This window comes from Rhinichthys klamathensis, unplaced genomic scaffold, assembly GCF_029890125.1.
Source record: "Rhinichthys klamathensis goyatoka isolate OS25496 unplaced genomic scaffold, OSU_Roscu_1.1 h1tg000122l_1, whole genome shotgun sequence".
NCBI lineage: Eukaryota > Metazoa > Chordata > Actinopteri > Cypriniformes > Leuciscidae > Rhinichthys > Rhinichthys klamathensis.
In genome coordinates, this window is record NW_026606659.1 from 66,623 (window position 1) to 82,648 (window position 16,026).

The 16,026-nt window shown below is 43.5% G+C and overlaps 1 protein-coding gene across 2 annotated transcripts; it reads right to left on the reverse strand.

The window, feature by feature from the left end:
- Positions 1-249: 249 nt before the first annotated feature.
- Positions 250-10,015, reverse strand: bnc1 (basonuclin 1). Of its 2 annotated transcripts, none has more exons than XM_056255779.1 (5): positions 9,752-10,015; positions 7,745-7,847; positions 6,433-6,668; positions 4,129-5,861; positions 250-1,851 (listed from the first exon to the last, which is right to left on the reverse strand). In XM_056255779.1, the coding sequence occupies exons 1-5, from the start codon at positions 9,758-9,760 to the stop codon at positions 1,332-1,334; spliced, it is 2,601 nt and encodes an 866-aa protein (XP_056111754.1). In that variant the 5' UTR covers positions 9,761-10,015; the 3' UTR covers positions 250-1,331. The 2 variants fall into 2 exon arrangements, with proteins under 2 accessions (XP_056111754.1, XP_056111753.1); XM_056255778.1 differs by having other exon boundaries at positions 250-1,923.
- Between the last annotated feature and the right edge of the window lie 6,011 nt (positions 10,016-16,026).

Consider the following 16,026-nt stretch of genomic DNA (forward strand, 5'->3'; position numbering starts at 1 on the left):
CATTATTTAATGTAACAACTGTAGAAATGACTGAGACAGGAAGGATTCAGACTGAAATAACAATAAGACCGATTTCACTGATTTTTTCAGATTTCACAAGAAGAGAGTGTGAACACAAAGCCAATGCTGGCAAAATAATGCCTTTCATCACAAAGAATTATGTAGGCTACCTAAACCGCATGGTTGAATAGTTAAAGGCAAAAGAAATGTGAGAATTTGAACTGTAGAATAGCACAAACTGAATTTGTGCTATAGAGTCTAAGTGACAGAACCCAGATGTGGTCTAGGGACTTCACAGACTCCCACGACACGAGAAGAAGAAGAAAACGAACAAACACTGCAGATGCTTGGCCCCTAAAATAAAACATACATATAATAACTTACTCAACAAGAACACAACAGCCTCTGTAAAGAGCATATTGATTGAAACGCCAACACAATCTATCAGCTTCACTAAATCTTCTGTAATAAAACCAAATCTGAACAGCAAGCAAACACAAATACACTACCAGAAAATGACCTGCAGCGCATGTGAGTCCTGCACCTTAAAAACAGCTCAGGCTCTTAACCACTCTCTCACCAACACTCGGTAGTGCTCGCTCGCTCGGACAGTCTCTAATCTGCTGTGGGCTCGTGCTGGATCAATGCTGGTCCCAGTCTCGTGCTGAGGAGAGACGTGTCCCCTCCATGGAAAAGTGCAGAGAAGGAAAATACAACATGATTTTTATGTGGCTTTGGATAAAGAATGATGGACCTAACTTACTGTATAACAGCACTGATTGTTTTTAAGGATGATTCAAATGATTCTGTATGTACTTTCTTGTGTGTTGGCGAGCATCTCTGTCTCTTCAATCTTCAGCTTTGTCATTTCTTCAGTCATTTTTAGGCATCTGTCTTTCTGTCCTACTTTCAAAAAATCAATAAATATAAGTAAAGTTTCTCAAGTAGATATTACGGTAGAGATGAAAACATATCTTAACATTAAAAAGGTAAATAACGTCAAGGTTTATTATAAATATGATTGTCCTTCCAGTTGTGCTTGATTGTACAGTACAATGACCAGTGCTTTTGAGCCCAAATTGTTAAGAGTGAATCATTGCGTATGCAGAGGTGTAAAGTCCAGGTTCAGAAAGTAAAAGTCCTCCTCAGTATTTTGTTCCAATCGCCTGGATTTGCTAATTACCACAGTTTTCAGCCAGGAGAGAGAACTAGTGAAATCAGTGGTGGGAATAAACATATGGCAGGACTTTTACTTTCTGCCCCCTGGACTTTACACGCGTATGTATATTTAGAAGAATATGTGTGTGTGTGTGTGTGTGTGTTGCTCTGTCCTACTCCTGATTGAGGGAGGTATTCATCACAAGGTTACGGTGTAGATTAGGATTCTGACTGTGTCGGTTGCGGCTCCGAACAGAGGAGAATGTAGTGTCACACCCTGGAACTTTGCACTTGTGAAGGAGGCGAAGGTGCACCGTTTTGTAATGAGCCCTGAATGTGCCTTTGTTGCTGTAAACCTTCTGACAGAGATGGCAAGTGATGGGAGATGAGCTGTGAGACTGCAGGCTGAGGCACGGTGGAGACGAGACACGGAGCCCGTCGCAGCTCTCGTCACTGTCCTCTAGAGGGAGCCCTTCTTCACTGCCCATGTCTGAGTCCCAGGACGAGTGTGCGCTTCCTCTGGTGCTCAGGTCCAACACAGCGTCGTTCTCCACAGCACCCTCTGCTGGCTCAGTCGCTCTCTCCTGGGATTTACTCATGGGGAAGACGAGGCCTGTGCGGTGACTGGCTTTGAGGATCACAGACATCTGACTGACTGACATCTGCTCTTTGTGAGGGAGATCGGGATGCTCTCTGCGGAGAGAAGACGTTCCTGAATAATCTTTGGTCAACAGCCTGTGGTGCAGATTCAGGTTTGCACTGTGTCTAGAGAATTAAAAGCAAAAACATTTGAAGAGAAAACCAACATGCTTTTGTTTCTAACTTTTTTCATGTATAAAAGCAATCATCAACTGTAAGCAGGCCCGGCTCCACAGGCCCACCCTGGCCTCACGGTAAATAACAGCCGATTGCTAAATGATTGCGATGTTCAAATCAGCTCCAGATTTTGAGGGAGATCAAGCTTTTCGGCTGCTTGGTATGAAAAATCGACTTGTTATTTAGAAACTAGAAAGCAGTATTAGAACCTGACCATGGTCTTCATAAACATTCAAACATTCCACCGATTCTAAACTGTTCAAGCGCAAGAAGACGCGAAAGAAACTCATTCGGTATGTGCACGCTGTTTTACACACGAAGCGCGTTACACACAGAAAGATGCGTCTCACACAGTTCTCTTTTGCCAAGCTTAAACGGACGAATACACACAGTTTAACTGCGTTAAAAAATAAAAAGTCTCAATGAACGTAAACGGTTATGAGAAAATCTGATGTTCGCCAGATCCGTTCATTTGGTGTTAAAGTGACAGTAGCTAAATATCCCTGCTGCTGTCTTGTGTTATTCATGTTAAAGAACAAAAGACAATTATAAATACTCTACTCAAATCTGCTCTTGACTGAATAACTTCTTTACCTTTTATAGGATTAATATATATTTAATTTATACATTAAAGTATTGTACCTGGGGCCGTATTCACAAAGAATTTTAAGGCTAAAAGTAGCTCCTAACTGGCGAATTTAGGAGCAACTCCTAAAAATAATAGGAGTGTCACTCCTAACTTTGGGACTCCTAATTTTTTTCACTAAGAGTAATTCACGAAGCATTTTAGCCCTAAAAGTAGCATCTAAGTCTGGGAGAGCTTAAAAGAAGTCGAGAGGACTCCTAACTCACTAAGACCTATTCACAAAGGGTTGCTACAACAAGAGATATACGCAACGGCTACGCACCGCCTCTCGCAGTCGTCCGGGCTCCGCGACACAAGCGGGAATGCTGCATTGATCTGCAAACAAATCCTCTCCCATTCTCACGCTTAGTTTTGCTTGATATCCCAGTGCCGAATTTCACTTTTATTATGTTTATTTTTTATTTTTAGCACCAGCTGGGCCAGCAGCAGTAACTGATCCTGCATCCAGTTGGGCTTTCTTTTACGTTTTGGCGACTTCATAATACACCGTCATTCAACTATTACATTACTTCAATAAGAGCAACATTTCCTTGCTTTTTAAGTAGTCTATTTAGGCTAATAGGATGTCAATTAACCAAGCAAGTGTTAATGCAAGTGTTGTTTTTCATTATTAGGCAAGTGGAGGTTTTCATTGAGGTATTAGGCTACCTTGATTTCATTTATTTTAATTCACGACTTTTCTCTCTCTCTGCCTTTTTAGAATTACACTTCACTGGGGCCTGCACAAACATGTCCTTATATATGCATTTCGATGACATTACTATTATTATTTTGTGTAGGACACAGACATATTTAGATGTGGTAATTCCGTGATTTGTTGCGTCTGTGTTGTGTTCCGCATGATGGCCCTGTCATCTAACAACCAATCACCGTGATCACTGCGAGGAAACTCGTGCATGAGAAGTGACGTCATCCATAGCAACGAAGACTCACCCTTAGTTTAGGAGTTGTCATTTTTCCTTACTAAGAGTAGGTCTGAAAGGTGCTGTGAATAACTTTTAAGAGAAAACTCCTAGCTAAAATATTTTAGTGCGATTTAGGAGTACTCCTAGTGGTAAGATAAATTTCTTTGTGAATACGGTCCCTGAATACTATTAGACCTAGCTGAAATCTGTTTATTTCATTTGTATCTTTGTTCTATTGTATTTATTTGTGCTATTGCTTGTAATTTGCTCATTCATTCATATTTTATTACTGGCTCTTTACTTGTCTATACGTAATATTATTTATTCAAATTATCTTTTTTTTTTGGGTGAAAATTTTGGCAGGGCAAATAACCAGTAATCTCCTTAGTGTTGAGCCATGTGTGAGTCCCTTTTAAGACCTGCCCCTTTTGTTATAAAATAAAGGAGAAATAAAATAATGTATAAACTCTAGCCCACGAGGAATGTCACTTGGCCCACCTTACATCTCAAAGCTGGAGCCGGGCATCAACACAAAAACTGTCATGTGATTTTAATGTATTGTATTACACACACATTAATTTCCCCCAAGCCTATCCGTCTTACCGGTCTCTGCTGCGCCGGGATGGGAAAGCAGCGTTGCAGCCGTCCACAGTGCACATGTGCATCTCCTTTAAGTGCACGTTTCGATAATGCATTTTGACACTGTAGGGGTTTTTAAATGTCTTACTGCAGATCTCACAGGGGTGCGACTGCTCTTCTTTATCATCTGGACACGTGTTCTCCGGGTCACTACAGCCGTCTGCACAGTGTTCACTGCTGTGTGTGAAATGGGCCGGTCGGTGGCTGCAAGGCTGGTCTGGCCGTGAACTGCATGTTGGTTCTTCACATTTTGAGGACTCCTTTTCTTTCTCATCGTTCTGTTTAGTGTGAAAGAGAGAAGGAGAAGATGCTGAGATGATACGACTGTCCTCCTGAGTCAGTTTGTCCCATTCTGCGTCCAGTGAGTTGGCGGTGGACCGGAGAAGACCATCGCGGTCCACAGGGCCACGCCCCTCGCTGCTGATGTCACACTTGTGTGTGTGTGTGCAGGGGCTGAGGGGCGGAGTCTCCTCCTCGGACACGCCCTCTTCTGCCAGATCATCCTTCTCGATTTTGATGGGCATGCTGGACTTCCGAGACTTCTTCTTGGGCACCGGCTCCACGTCGGTGTGCATGTGGCTGGTGCTGACGGGCACCGAGGAGGACAGGAGCGGGAGCGAGGGCAAGTTGCCCGGCGTATGGGCCAGCTCGGCTGGGGTCACCAGGCTCCGGTAAAAGGGGAGCACGGGCTGCACAGTCTTTAGATTGGGGAAGAGGATTCCGCTTTGGCTCATGCTGGATAAAGAGCCGTGTAGTTTGGGCTCAGAGTTGCGGATGATGAAACTTGAGACAGTCCTGCTCTCTGGGATGGAGGCGAACTCTCTCTTCTCGCCCTCGGGCTCGTCCTCCTGGCTCGGGCTCAGGCCCCCCCGCAGGTCCTTGTCACGATTATTGCGGTTCATTGGCATGTGCAGCCGCGGGTTCGGATTAGCACTGTGCCTGTTGCGACTGCGTAAAGAGCTGAACACCATGTTGCAGCCCTCAATGGTGCACTTGTGTTTGATCTTCAGATGAACGGCATTATAGTGTATCTTCAGCGTGCCCTTGTCATAGAAGGTCTTCTCACAGGCACTGCAGAACACACGGCCCTTCTTCAAGGATCCGCTCTTCTCTGCACACCGCATCTTGCTCTCTGGTGACATGTGTGTGATTTCAGAAGTGATGGAGGATGTGCAAGGCGTCGAGGGAGAGGAATTTCCACTCACGTTAAACTCTTCCGTCTCCATCTTTGGAGATTGTGTGTCCAGCAGCAGCTCTACTCTCACGGGGCCGGTGTCGAACGCAGCACTGCTGTCAAGGCTTAGTTCTGGCGTCTCGTGTCTCGTTTGTGCCTCCTGGTGGCTGCAGGCTGTACTGGAGCTCAGCAACGGTGCCGGAACCGAGTTCAGCAGTTGCAATGGCAGCATGAGGGCCATACTGTTCACTAGAGTCTCAAAAGGGTGTCCGTTACTACAACCGGGTGCTTCTGCTTTAGCGGGTGTCCGCACAGAGCGCTGGGTGCTGCTTTCGATGAAGCTGCGGATGTCAGAATTGGTCCTAGTGGTCGGAACAACAACAGCCTGTCCCTCCTTGTCCTGTAGAGCCATGAGCTCCACGATGGACTTGGTCTCTCCAAAGCGCAGGAATTGCTGCAGCGTTACAATCTCCTCTTCAAAGGTCATTATGGCCCAGCGGTCCAAAACCTTACCGGCCACATCCTAGACACATACACATAAGGAATATAATTTGCATTATGAAGTCTAAACTACTGGGACCCTAAAATACTTCTGACAGATTGACAGAGTTACTAAATAACAAGTCATCCATACATCTAATGCATGTGGACTTGAGAGGTCTAATTACTGCAGCAGAGTGATACATTCAGGAGCATAATTTTTCTTAATTTAGATGATGCGGGTTTCCCTGTCGAAGTATGAGGGGAGGGGAGAGATCAGAGGCGAGTCGGGCAAGTCTTTCAGTGCGCCTGTAATTACTCTTGAGTGCCAGCAGGCTTTGAAAGTCATGTAGCAGCTTCATGTTGTAACCAGAATAAATATTTTATCATACAGAATTCATCTGGAGGTCTGAAGAGGCTTTAACTTTACATTCTCCACTAGAGGAACTAGCATGAATTTAATTCAAGCACCTGAATACTTGATAAGCCAAAAGATTGAAGATATCTCAGTGGCTCACCACTGGAAAAGTGTGACAAAACTGTAATTATACATCTCAAATTGAAGTATGTTTTCAAGCGGGATCAGTGTGAGTCGAGTGATTGGAACAGCTCACCTGCAGGACATAACCACGGATGTAGTCCTGGAGAGTCCAGTCCAGGGCGTTTAGGATCTGAATAACCTCCTCCTGCTTAAGGACGCTGAAGAGTCGGTCCAGCAGGATCTTGAGACGCACTGGAATTGCCTGCGTCCCATAAAGCATCAGACTACAGATATCAAACACCACATTGGAGTGAACAATCTCCACCTGGCTTCCTTGGTACATGTGATGAACCTTCAGCTTACTCAGAGCTGCAATTCAGCAAAACAGACACCAGTTTACATCAGAAATCAGCAAAGCATCTCCACGTGTTTCATGGCAGCATTTCTGTCGATCACTTCTGAATCTGTGTATCTGTTTTCTTTTGTGAGTGAGGCTTTAAATGTTCATTTGTACAAATTTGAATGTCTATTATAAACATGTTGCCTATGTATTGTACTAAAAGTGTGTTTGTATATATTTGCTTATTTGCATGGCTGAGAAATTACAGACAATATTGTAAATAATTATCATCTACAAACAATAACAATTACAACAACAACAAAAAATATCCAAGGATTCTAAACTGGCCATCAATTTATCAATTTATGCCACATAGCTTTGATGTCAGAAAGTCAATATTAAGGTGTAGATTAATTTATAATGAACAGATTTATTTATTTATTTCTGTCTTTTCAAATATGTTTATTAAAGGAATATTTAAGGTTCAGCAAGTTAAGCTTAAACATCAGCATTTCTAACATAATATTGATGACCACCACAATATATTCTTTGAGGATTTAAAATTAGAAATGTGAAGCGTATAATTTGATAAACTCACTTCGGTTAAAAGTTGTGTATTATTTGAGCTGGACAGTTTTTAAATTCATTTGTAAAATAATTGTATGGTCTTTTTATGTATCACATTTAAAAAAAAATGTATTTGTAAAATTGGATATAACTTTACAAAGAAAAGGTTAGTAAGCACTTTTTTCCTCAATAAAAATCATAATGACATTGTTTACATCTTGTCACTATACTTCTAAAACAGTATTTTAGGATTTACACTCATTTCTTTTTTAAGTGGCTCACTGTTACAGAAAAAGAAAATATATTTTTTTAAGAATAGGAAAGACATGTTGAAATAATTTTTAAGGTAGGAAACATTTTTAGTTGATTGAGCTTAACTTGTATTAAACACGGAATATTCTTTTAAAAGGTACTGTGAAAAGTAGAAGAGGCAGAAAGACAGAGAGAGAGTTGACAGTGAAGAGTGTTAAAACCTGGTTTGAAGATGTGTGAAAAACATCTGTGTGAAATGTAATATTGTATAGCATGTGAAACTCACCATGGGCGACCCAGCCGTGCCTACAGTCTTCACAGAGTCGCCGCCTCAGTTTCCCAGGCTTGAAACTGTCACAGTTGCAGTTCACCAGCGTGCAGCAAATAGCCTGTCCACACACACAATAATAATGAATATATTCGACATATTTATTCATCACAAACACCCGTTATGTTCACTCCAAAATGTTCAGTTTCGTACTTTAACTTTTTAATGTACACCTAGATCTGAATATGTGTGTGTGTGAGTATCTTTCTACATATGCGTGTATCTCTGTATATATTAAGCTCAAGAAGCTCTTTGCAATATTCTCATGCTGGAGAACACGATCGCTAGGTTCGGTTTACGGTCTCTCCAATGCTGCTGTCATTAAACCAAGAGAGAGACACATGTTATTGAGACATTCTCAAATTCATGTCCAATTTTTAATGAAACTTTTCACTGTTTTGCTGGTAATGCTTCAATGATAATATTGTATTAAATAAAGAATTATAAATGATATAAAGTACTCTTCTGAGCACAAACACATAGAGTGAGGTTCATTCCGATGCAATTTCATATTAATTATAGACACAGCTCAATATAGAGATAATATAGGCCAATAGCCACGATAATCACATCATAGTTATTTATCCTCGAACCTCAACCATAAAACACACCGGCACTTACTTACACAAAGAAAGAGAGAGCGATATTTGAAAATGCACATAGATATTTACATCACAAAAGTCAATGGAAAGCACAAGATAGATTTAAAAAAAAATGATTACTTGATGCATTATGTTAAGCCAAGCAAACATTTTGAGTTTAATTTCTGAAGGAATTTTAAATGTTAATTAGGCTAGTTTATGCTGTTCATAACAATTCAATAATCCAGCTTTTTGGCTGACAGTTTGACTGCATTTTAAAATACGCTACAGCAATGATACAGCATATTATTTAGCATTTTTAAAAACAAAAAATGATTACATTTCTTAAAAATAATGCGACTGTAAAATGCATTAATATACTCAGTATTTATTGCTTTTGAATAGATTTTTTACGATGTAAATGTGTAAACTCACAATTACAATATTGACTGACATGATTTAATCCAGAATATCACGTAATATTAGACAAATATTATTTTGACAAACTGTACAAGTTAGTAGTTCTCCTAGGACCACAAACGTGTAGAACATGGATGTGCAGATATGAAGAGAGGCGCGTGTGGTGAACATAAGCGCAGCGGTGGAGGAATCGCGAACAGAAAGAGTCCCTGTCAGATCTTACAACACAGGCCCGTAGCAGCGAACAACAATGACAGATCAACATGAGCTTAATGAACACACACACTCGCAGAGACAAAGCTTTCACGCCCCAAGGCCATTAACTGTGTTTGCCCGCCCAGAAACGGGGTCTCAGTCCCACTTTGGGACATTAACTCGTCAGCATTAGCACAAAGACAGAGAGAGCCGGGAGAGGATCTCTTAAAGCTGCCAGAAAGTGGAAGAGAGGAAAAAAAGAATTTGACTCCTGTTGTTCCATTAACAAAAATCTTTCGGTAAGTCTCCATAATGAATGTGTCTTTTACATTGGTGTTCAGATTAAACAAGCATTCCACACGCAATCAAGTATCCAGCATTATGGCTGTGCCAGCGAAATTACTCTTGTCTTGAATTACATTCCAGTGGATGACCAACAAACACTCACACACTTGTGAAGACATTCACACCCATCTGAACAGCACATTAAAGTTTCTCCTGAAATATCTAGCTAGCAAATTGATCTATTAATGGGGGAAAAAACTCTTGAAACATGGATTCATATCTGTATGCACAGTTTAGCTAATTCATGTCCCGTACACCAATAAATGATCAACACAGATAAAAGTTGCCAATTCAGTCAAAGCACCACACAGGGAAAAAAGCATATTTTTCCTCAATGTAACATCATCTGCATATAACTCACAATCCACTTGTGTTCTTATTTAAATTCTCTAAGACAGACTTGATCCCAAACTAAACTTCTTACCTCAGACATTTTGATCAGACTGAAGTTTCCAGTGTTTCTGAGCAGTTTGCCATTCCAGCAGCTCCTGTCTGTACAAGTTCTACGTTCTCCTGCGAGAGATCATCACTCACAGTTCAGTCACACTCACCCACACAACACACACTTTCTCCTGCAATCGAGAAACGCGGCGCTCGTCCACAGGCCCGTGTGAGTGTGTGAGCGGCTCTAAAGCGTCCAGGATGAGTGTGTGAGTGTGTGAGTGTGTGAGTGTGTGCTGGAACTAGGGAGTGGAATGAGACCCTCCTACCCGCTGTACTCTCTGCCTCTCACCTTAAGAGATCTCTCTCTCTCTCTCACACACACACACACACACACATACACACACACACCTCCCCCACTGGGTGGCGGGCCAGTCCCCTCACAGCTGGCTGGAAGAGGGCATGACACGCGTCTCTCACAGAGATTTGATCAAAAGGAATCACAAAGGCTGGAGGCTCCTAATGCAGTCAGGAGAGACTCTCTACCTCGGCTCTCTCTCTCTCTCCAGCAGTTTGAGTAATGCATTAAATCAATGCAGCCCAGCACAAGACACACTCAAGCACTGGATACTGGATGTGTGTGTGTGTGTGTGTGTGTGTGCGCGCTTTAACAGCCTCTGATCAATCCCAGCAAGTTATGCCTTTTGCTAGCCAGAATTGTATGTTTCAACAGATTTTTCTTTGCAGCAATTCAGTTGTCATATGTCTTCTTCAAATACAGAAAAAAACACAAACTTTTCATTTCCAAACTACCTGAAAATTGTATGTTCTCTACAAAATTGTTGGTACACATGGTTAGAAGGACATAAAGGATTTTTCACTGAATGCTGAATGGGCTTGACGTTTCATTAAATACACATTTCTGGTAATCGTGCATCACAACATATGACAATCAGTCCATGAAGTTTATATCTATCGAGCTGATATTACATTCGGTGCAGTCACTTGACATTTTAATACACCAATTACACAGCAGGTAAAAACATGCTGCGTTTAATCCATTACAGAGCAGGTTTTAACAGGTTTTTGCTTCTTTAACGCTCAGAGACAGAGAACTGAGTGGGCATCTCCTCTCCTTAACTAAAAATTTACAACAAGCAAAATGGCAGGAACTATTACTGTGTAGCTAATATAGCCTGAAATATTCAGTTAAATCTGTATTACTTACAGGAGATCAAAGCTTTATTTGTAAGAGGCAAATTTTATGAAGTCACACATGGGAAGCCCTCAGTCGTGCAGCGAGACCCAGAGGACGCTTATCAAATCAACATGCAGAAATTGGCTGGATTGCAGCGCTGCTGTTTGTAAGATAGCTTTTTTAAAGACAGAATTGGTTTTGCTGATCTTCTCCCTCAGGCTGCGGTCTGGAGTCGAGTGCGACGCGGCTCATACTGGCAGATTCCCTGCTAACAGTGACTCCACTTCACATGCAAACACAAATCGCTCCATCTACAACATACAAGAATGTTTTTACACTGCAACAGTAAAAATGTCATTGAATTAAAGTTTGGTGTTGAACCGCATGTATTTGGTCTTGTATGTTAACAACAGACTCTGTGCATTTCAAAAGAGCCAAGCTTGATGTGATTGTAAATATATCCAAGTATTTTATTGACCCCAAGGAAAATTTGTGGTACCTTTAGAGCACATGGGCTGTTTCTCTAAAGATATTTGCCCCAATCAACTTCATTCGTTTAGAATTAACCTGTGCTGATCAGAAACACTGTGATATAACTATTGACTACAATTTCAGAAACAATAAACTATTGACTACAATTTCAGAAACAATAAAAAGATTTTGTTTTGGGTTTAAGGTTGTTGTTTTTTTGTTCTAGTTTAGTTTTACACAGTTACGTTTTAGATTACAGCTCAAATGAACAGTGATTATATTTAAACATTGAAGAGATTGTTCACCCAAAAATCATTCTGTCTTTTATTACATGTTAAAGTGAGTGACGTTGTACTACCATTGCATCAAATTCAACCAAGAAAAAAGAAGAAGAAAAAAAGGTTTGGAACAACACCAGGGAGAGTAAATTATGACAGAAAACTGTCCCTATAACCTGCATAAACTTAACTCTACTGCTCTACTGTACTGAGCACTGACAGTGTGTGTGTGTGTGTGTGTGTGTGTGTGTGTGTGTGTGTGTGTGTGTGTGTGTGTGTGTGCATGCGCGTGCGTGTGTGTGTGTGTGTGTGTACTGTATATAACTAATTCAAAGAATAAAAAAATCTGCTGCATAATTGTCATGATACAGTCAGAGCATTTCACTGATTATTGACTTAAAATTACATTTCGGAGATACTGTTGGGCAGTAAAACATGACACATCTCTGCAACTCCAAACTCAATAAAGCATGTTAAATAAGCTTTCCCTCACACCACTGAAAGGATGAAAAGACTCATAGTGCTTTAATGAGGATCGTTTTAATCCAAAAAGGTACGAGTAAAAGCTTTGTGCCTGCAGAGAGTACTTCAAAAACACAGAGAGCAGCGAAGAGCAGCTTCTATCTCATAGTGGCTCTAAAAATATTGCCTTTGAACAAGCTGGAGGCCATGAGAAGTCCTCGTGTTCAGATCCACACACATGAGAAGTCCTCGTGTTCAGATCCACACACATGAGAAGTCCTCGTGTTCAGATCCACACACATGAGAAGTCCTCGTGTTCAGATCCACACACACGAGAAGTCCCCGTGTTCAGATCCACACACATGAGAAGTCCTCGTGTTCAGATCCACACACATGAGAAGTCCCCGTGTTCAGATCCACACACACGAGAAGTCCCCGTGTTCAGGTTCAAACACATGAGAAGTCCTCGTGTTCAGATCCACACACACGAGAAGTCCCCGTGTTCAGATCCACACACACGAGAAGTCCCCGTGTTCAGGTTCAAACACATGAGAAGTCCTTGTGTTCAGATCCACACACATGAGAAGTCCCCGTGTTCAGATCCACACACATGAGAAGTCCTCGTGTTCAGATCCACACACATGAGAAGTCCTCGTGTTCAGATCCACACACATGAGAAGTCCTCGTGTTCAGATCCACACACATGAGAAATCCCCGTGTTCAGATCCACACACACGAGAAGTCCCCGTGTTCAGATCCACACACACGAGAAGTCCCCGTGTTCAGATCCACACACATGAGAAGTCCTCGTGTTCAGATCCACACACATGAGAAATCCCCGTGTTCAGATCCACACACATGAGAAATCCCCGTGTTCAGATCCACACACACGAGAAGTCCCCGTGTTCAGATCCACACACACGAGAAGTCCCCGTGTTCAGATCCACACACATGAGAAGTCCTCGTGTTCAGATCCACACACATGAGAAGTCCTCGTGTTCAGATCCACACACATGAGAAATCCCCGTGTTCAGATCCACACACACGAGAAGTCCCCGTGTTCAGATCCACACACACGAGAAGTCCCCGTGTTCAGATCCACACACATGAGAAGTCCTCGTGTTCAGATCCACACACATGAGAAATCCCCGTGTTCAGATCCACACACACGAGAAGTCCCCGTGTTCAGATCCACACACACGAGAAGTCCCCGTGTTCAGATCCACACACACGAGAAGTCCCCGTGTTCAGATCCACACACATGATAAGTCCCCGTGTTCAGATCCACACACATGAGAAGTCCTCGTGTTCAGATCCACACACATGAGAAGTCCCCGTGTTCAGATCCACACACATGAGAAGTCCCCGTGTTCAGATCCACACACATGAGAAATCCCCGTGTTCAGATCCACACACACGAGAAGTCCCCGTGTTCAGATCCACACACACGAGAAGTCCTCGTGTTCAGATCCACACACATGAGAAGTCCCCGTGTTCAGATCCACACACATGAGAAGTCCCCGTGTTCAGATCCACACACACGAGAAGTCCTCGTGTTCAGATCCACACACATGAGAAGTCCCCGTGTTCAGATCCACACACATGAGAAGTCCCCGTGTTCAGATCCACACACACGAGAAGTCCTCGTGTTCAGATCCACACACACGAGAAGTCCCCGTGTTCAGATCCACACACATGAGAAGTCCTCGTGTTCAGATCCACACACATGAGAAGTCCCCGTGTTCAGATCCACACACACGAGAAGTCCCCGTGTTCAGATCCACACACATGAGAAGTCCTCGTGTTCAGATCCACACACATGAGAAGTCCCCGTGTTCAGATCCACACACACGAGAAGTCCCCGTGTTCAGATCCACACACATGAGAAGTCCTCGTGTTCAGATCCACACACATGAGAAGTCCTCGTGTTCAGATCCACACACATGAGAAGTCCTCGTGTTCAGATCCACACACACGAGAAGTCCCCGTGTTCAGATCCACTCACATGAGAAGTCCCCGTGTTCAGATCCACTCACATGAGAAGTCCCCGTGTTCAGATCCACACACATGAGAAGTCCCGGTGTTCAGATCCACACACATGAGAAGTCCCCGTGTTCAGATCCACACACATGAGAAGTCCCCGTGTTCAGATCCACACACATGCCACTCTCAGAGAGATGTTACGTCAGATGGAGGAGCTGGTGACCTCTGACCTCTGTCTTCTCTCGCTCAGGAACGACCCCAGGCGAAGTACACACAGATGTGTGTAGAGCACAGCAAAGCTAAATGGGATAATGTAAAATCTGACCCTAACCCTATCCCAAGCCAAGCTGGAATTCCCTTCTATTGGGATGAGCAGAACAACAAACGGCTCTCAAGCACAAGGTGACAGTGAAACACGGCTTCATCAACACATGGTGTGTGTGTGTGTGTGTTTGTGTGTTTGTGTGTTTGTGTAGAATCAGCTCAGGTCACTAGAGAGGATTAATAAAGTGCAGAAAATGTCAGTTCCAGTCTGCAATGTGTGTGTGTGTGTGTGTGTGCGTGCGTGCGTGTGTGTGTGTGTGTGTGTGTGTGTGTGTGCACGTCTCATCGCCAGTCTGCTATTGATCAGTCCAGTCCACATTAAGGAGAGATGCTTTTATGATAATCTGCTGTTGTCCATGTAATAGCTACATTAGACACGCTGCCTGCACATCGGACACCTGTTTGGTCTCTTTAGAATTACCGTTTGCATTACAACACAGTTTAATGGCCTTTTAAAAGGGGGGGAGGTGGAAAACTTTCCAGAAGTTAGAGAGCACTTCAAAAAGCCATCAGCGGATGAATGATGGCGAGAGAGACACTGCAATGCCTTCCTGTCCTCCATATATATTCATCATAAACATTTGCCTCTGAAAATGCAGTTGTCAGAGGTTTTCTCACAAAACAACAACAACTGAAAGCGTGAGCTGTTGTACACACACATAACATGTTTAATCCATATAAAACAAGCAGAAAAGAGGGAGTGACTGAGCAGCACAGAAAAAGAGAAAGAGAAACGGCACCTGGACTCCATCAGTTCCATCAGCGTAAACATCTCCTGCATTCCTGCTGCCACGCTGGCCTGAGGGGTCAGAGGTCATGATGACAAACGCGTGACCCAGGAGCCCTGAGAGCAGGAGAAGCTTCTGGAATCTTTCACAGGGACAGCGTTCAGTATTACCAGCCAAACACTGCACACCTCCTCACACACAGACACACACACACCCTGCGCTCAGCGGCCCGTCCTCACACACACACACGCACACACACACACACACCCTGCGCTCAGAGGCCGTCCTCACACACAGACACACACACACACACAGACACACACACACCCTGCGCTCAGCGGCCCGTCCTCACACACACACACGCACACACACACACACACCCTGCGCTCAGAGGCCGTCCTCACACACAGACACACACACACGCACACACACACACACACCCTACGCTCAGAGGCCCGTCCTCACACACAGACACACACACACACACACACACACACACACACACACACACACACACACACACACACACACACACCCTGCGCTCAGAGGCCCGTCCTCACACACACACACACACACACACACACACACACACACACACACACACACACACACACACACACACACCCTGCGCTCAGAGGCCCGTCCTCACACACACACACACACACCCTGCGCTCAGCGGCCCGTCCTCACACACACACACACACACCCTGCGCTCAGAGGCCCGTCCTCACACACACACCCTGCACTCAGCGGCCCGTCCTCACACACACACACACACCACACACACATTGCAGACTGGAACTGACATTTTCTGCACTTTATTAATCCTCTCTAGTGACCGGAGCTGATTCTACACACACACACACAATAGTTA

Bases quoted from the DNA above. Each gene is read 5' to 3' on its own strand.
- bnc1 (XM_056255778.1), bottom strand. The intron at 6,669-7,744 runs GTGAGTTTCACA...GCTGAATTGCAG, and splicing joins GCACGGCTGGGTCGCCCATG to CTCTGAGTAAGCTGAAGGTT. The intron at 1,924-4,128 runs GTAAGACGGATA...TTAATTCTCTAG, and splicing joins TCCCGGCGCAGCAGAGACCG to ACACAGTGCAAACCTGAATC.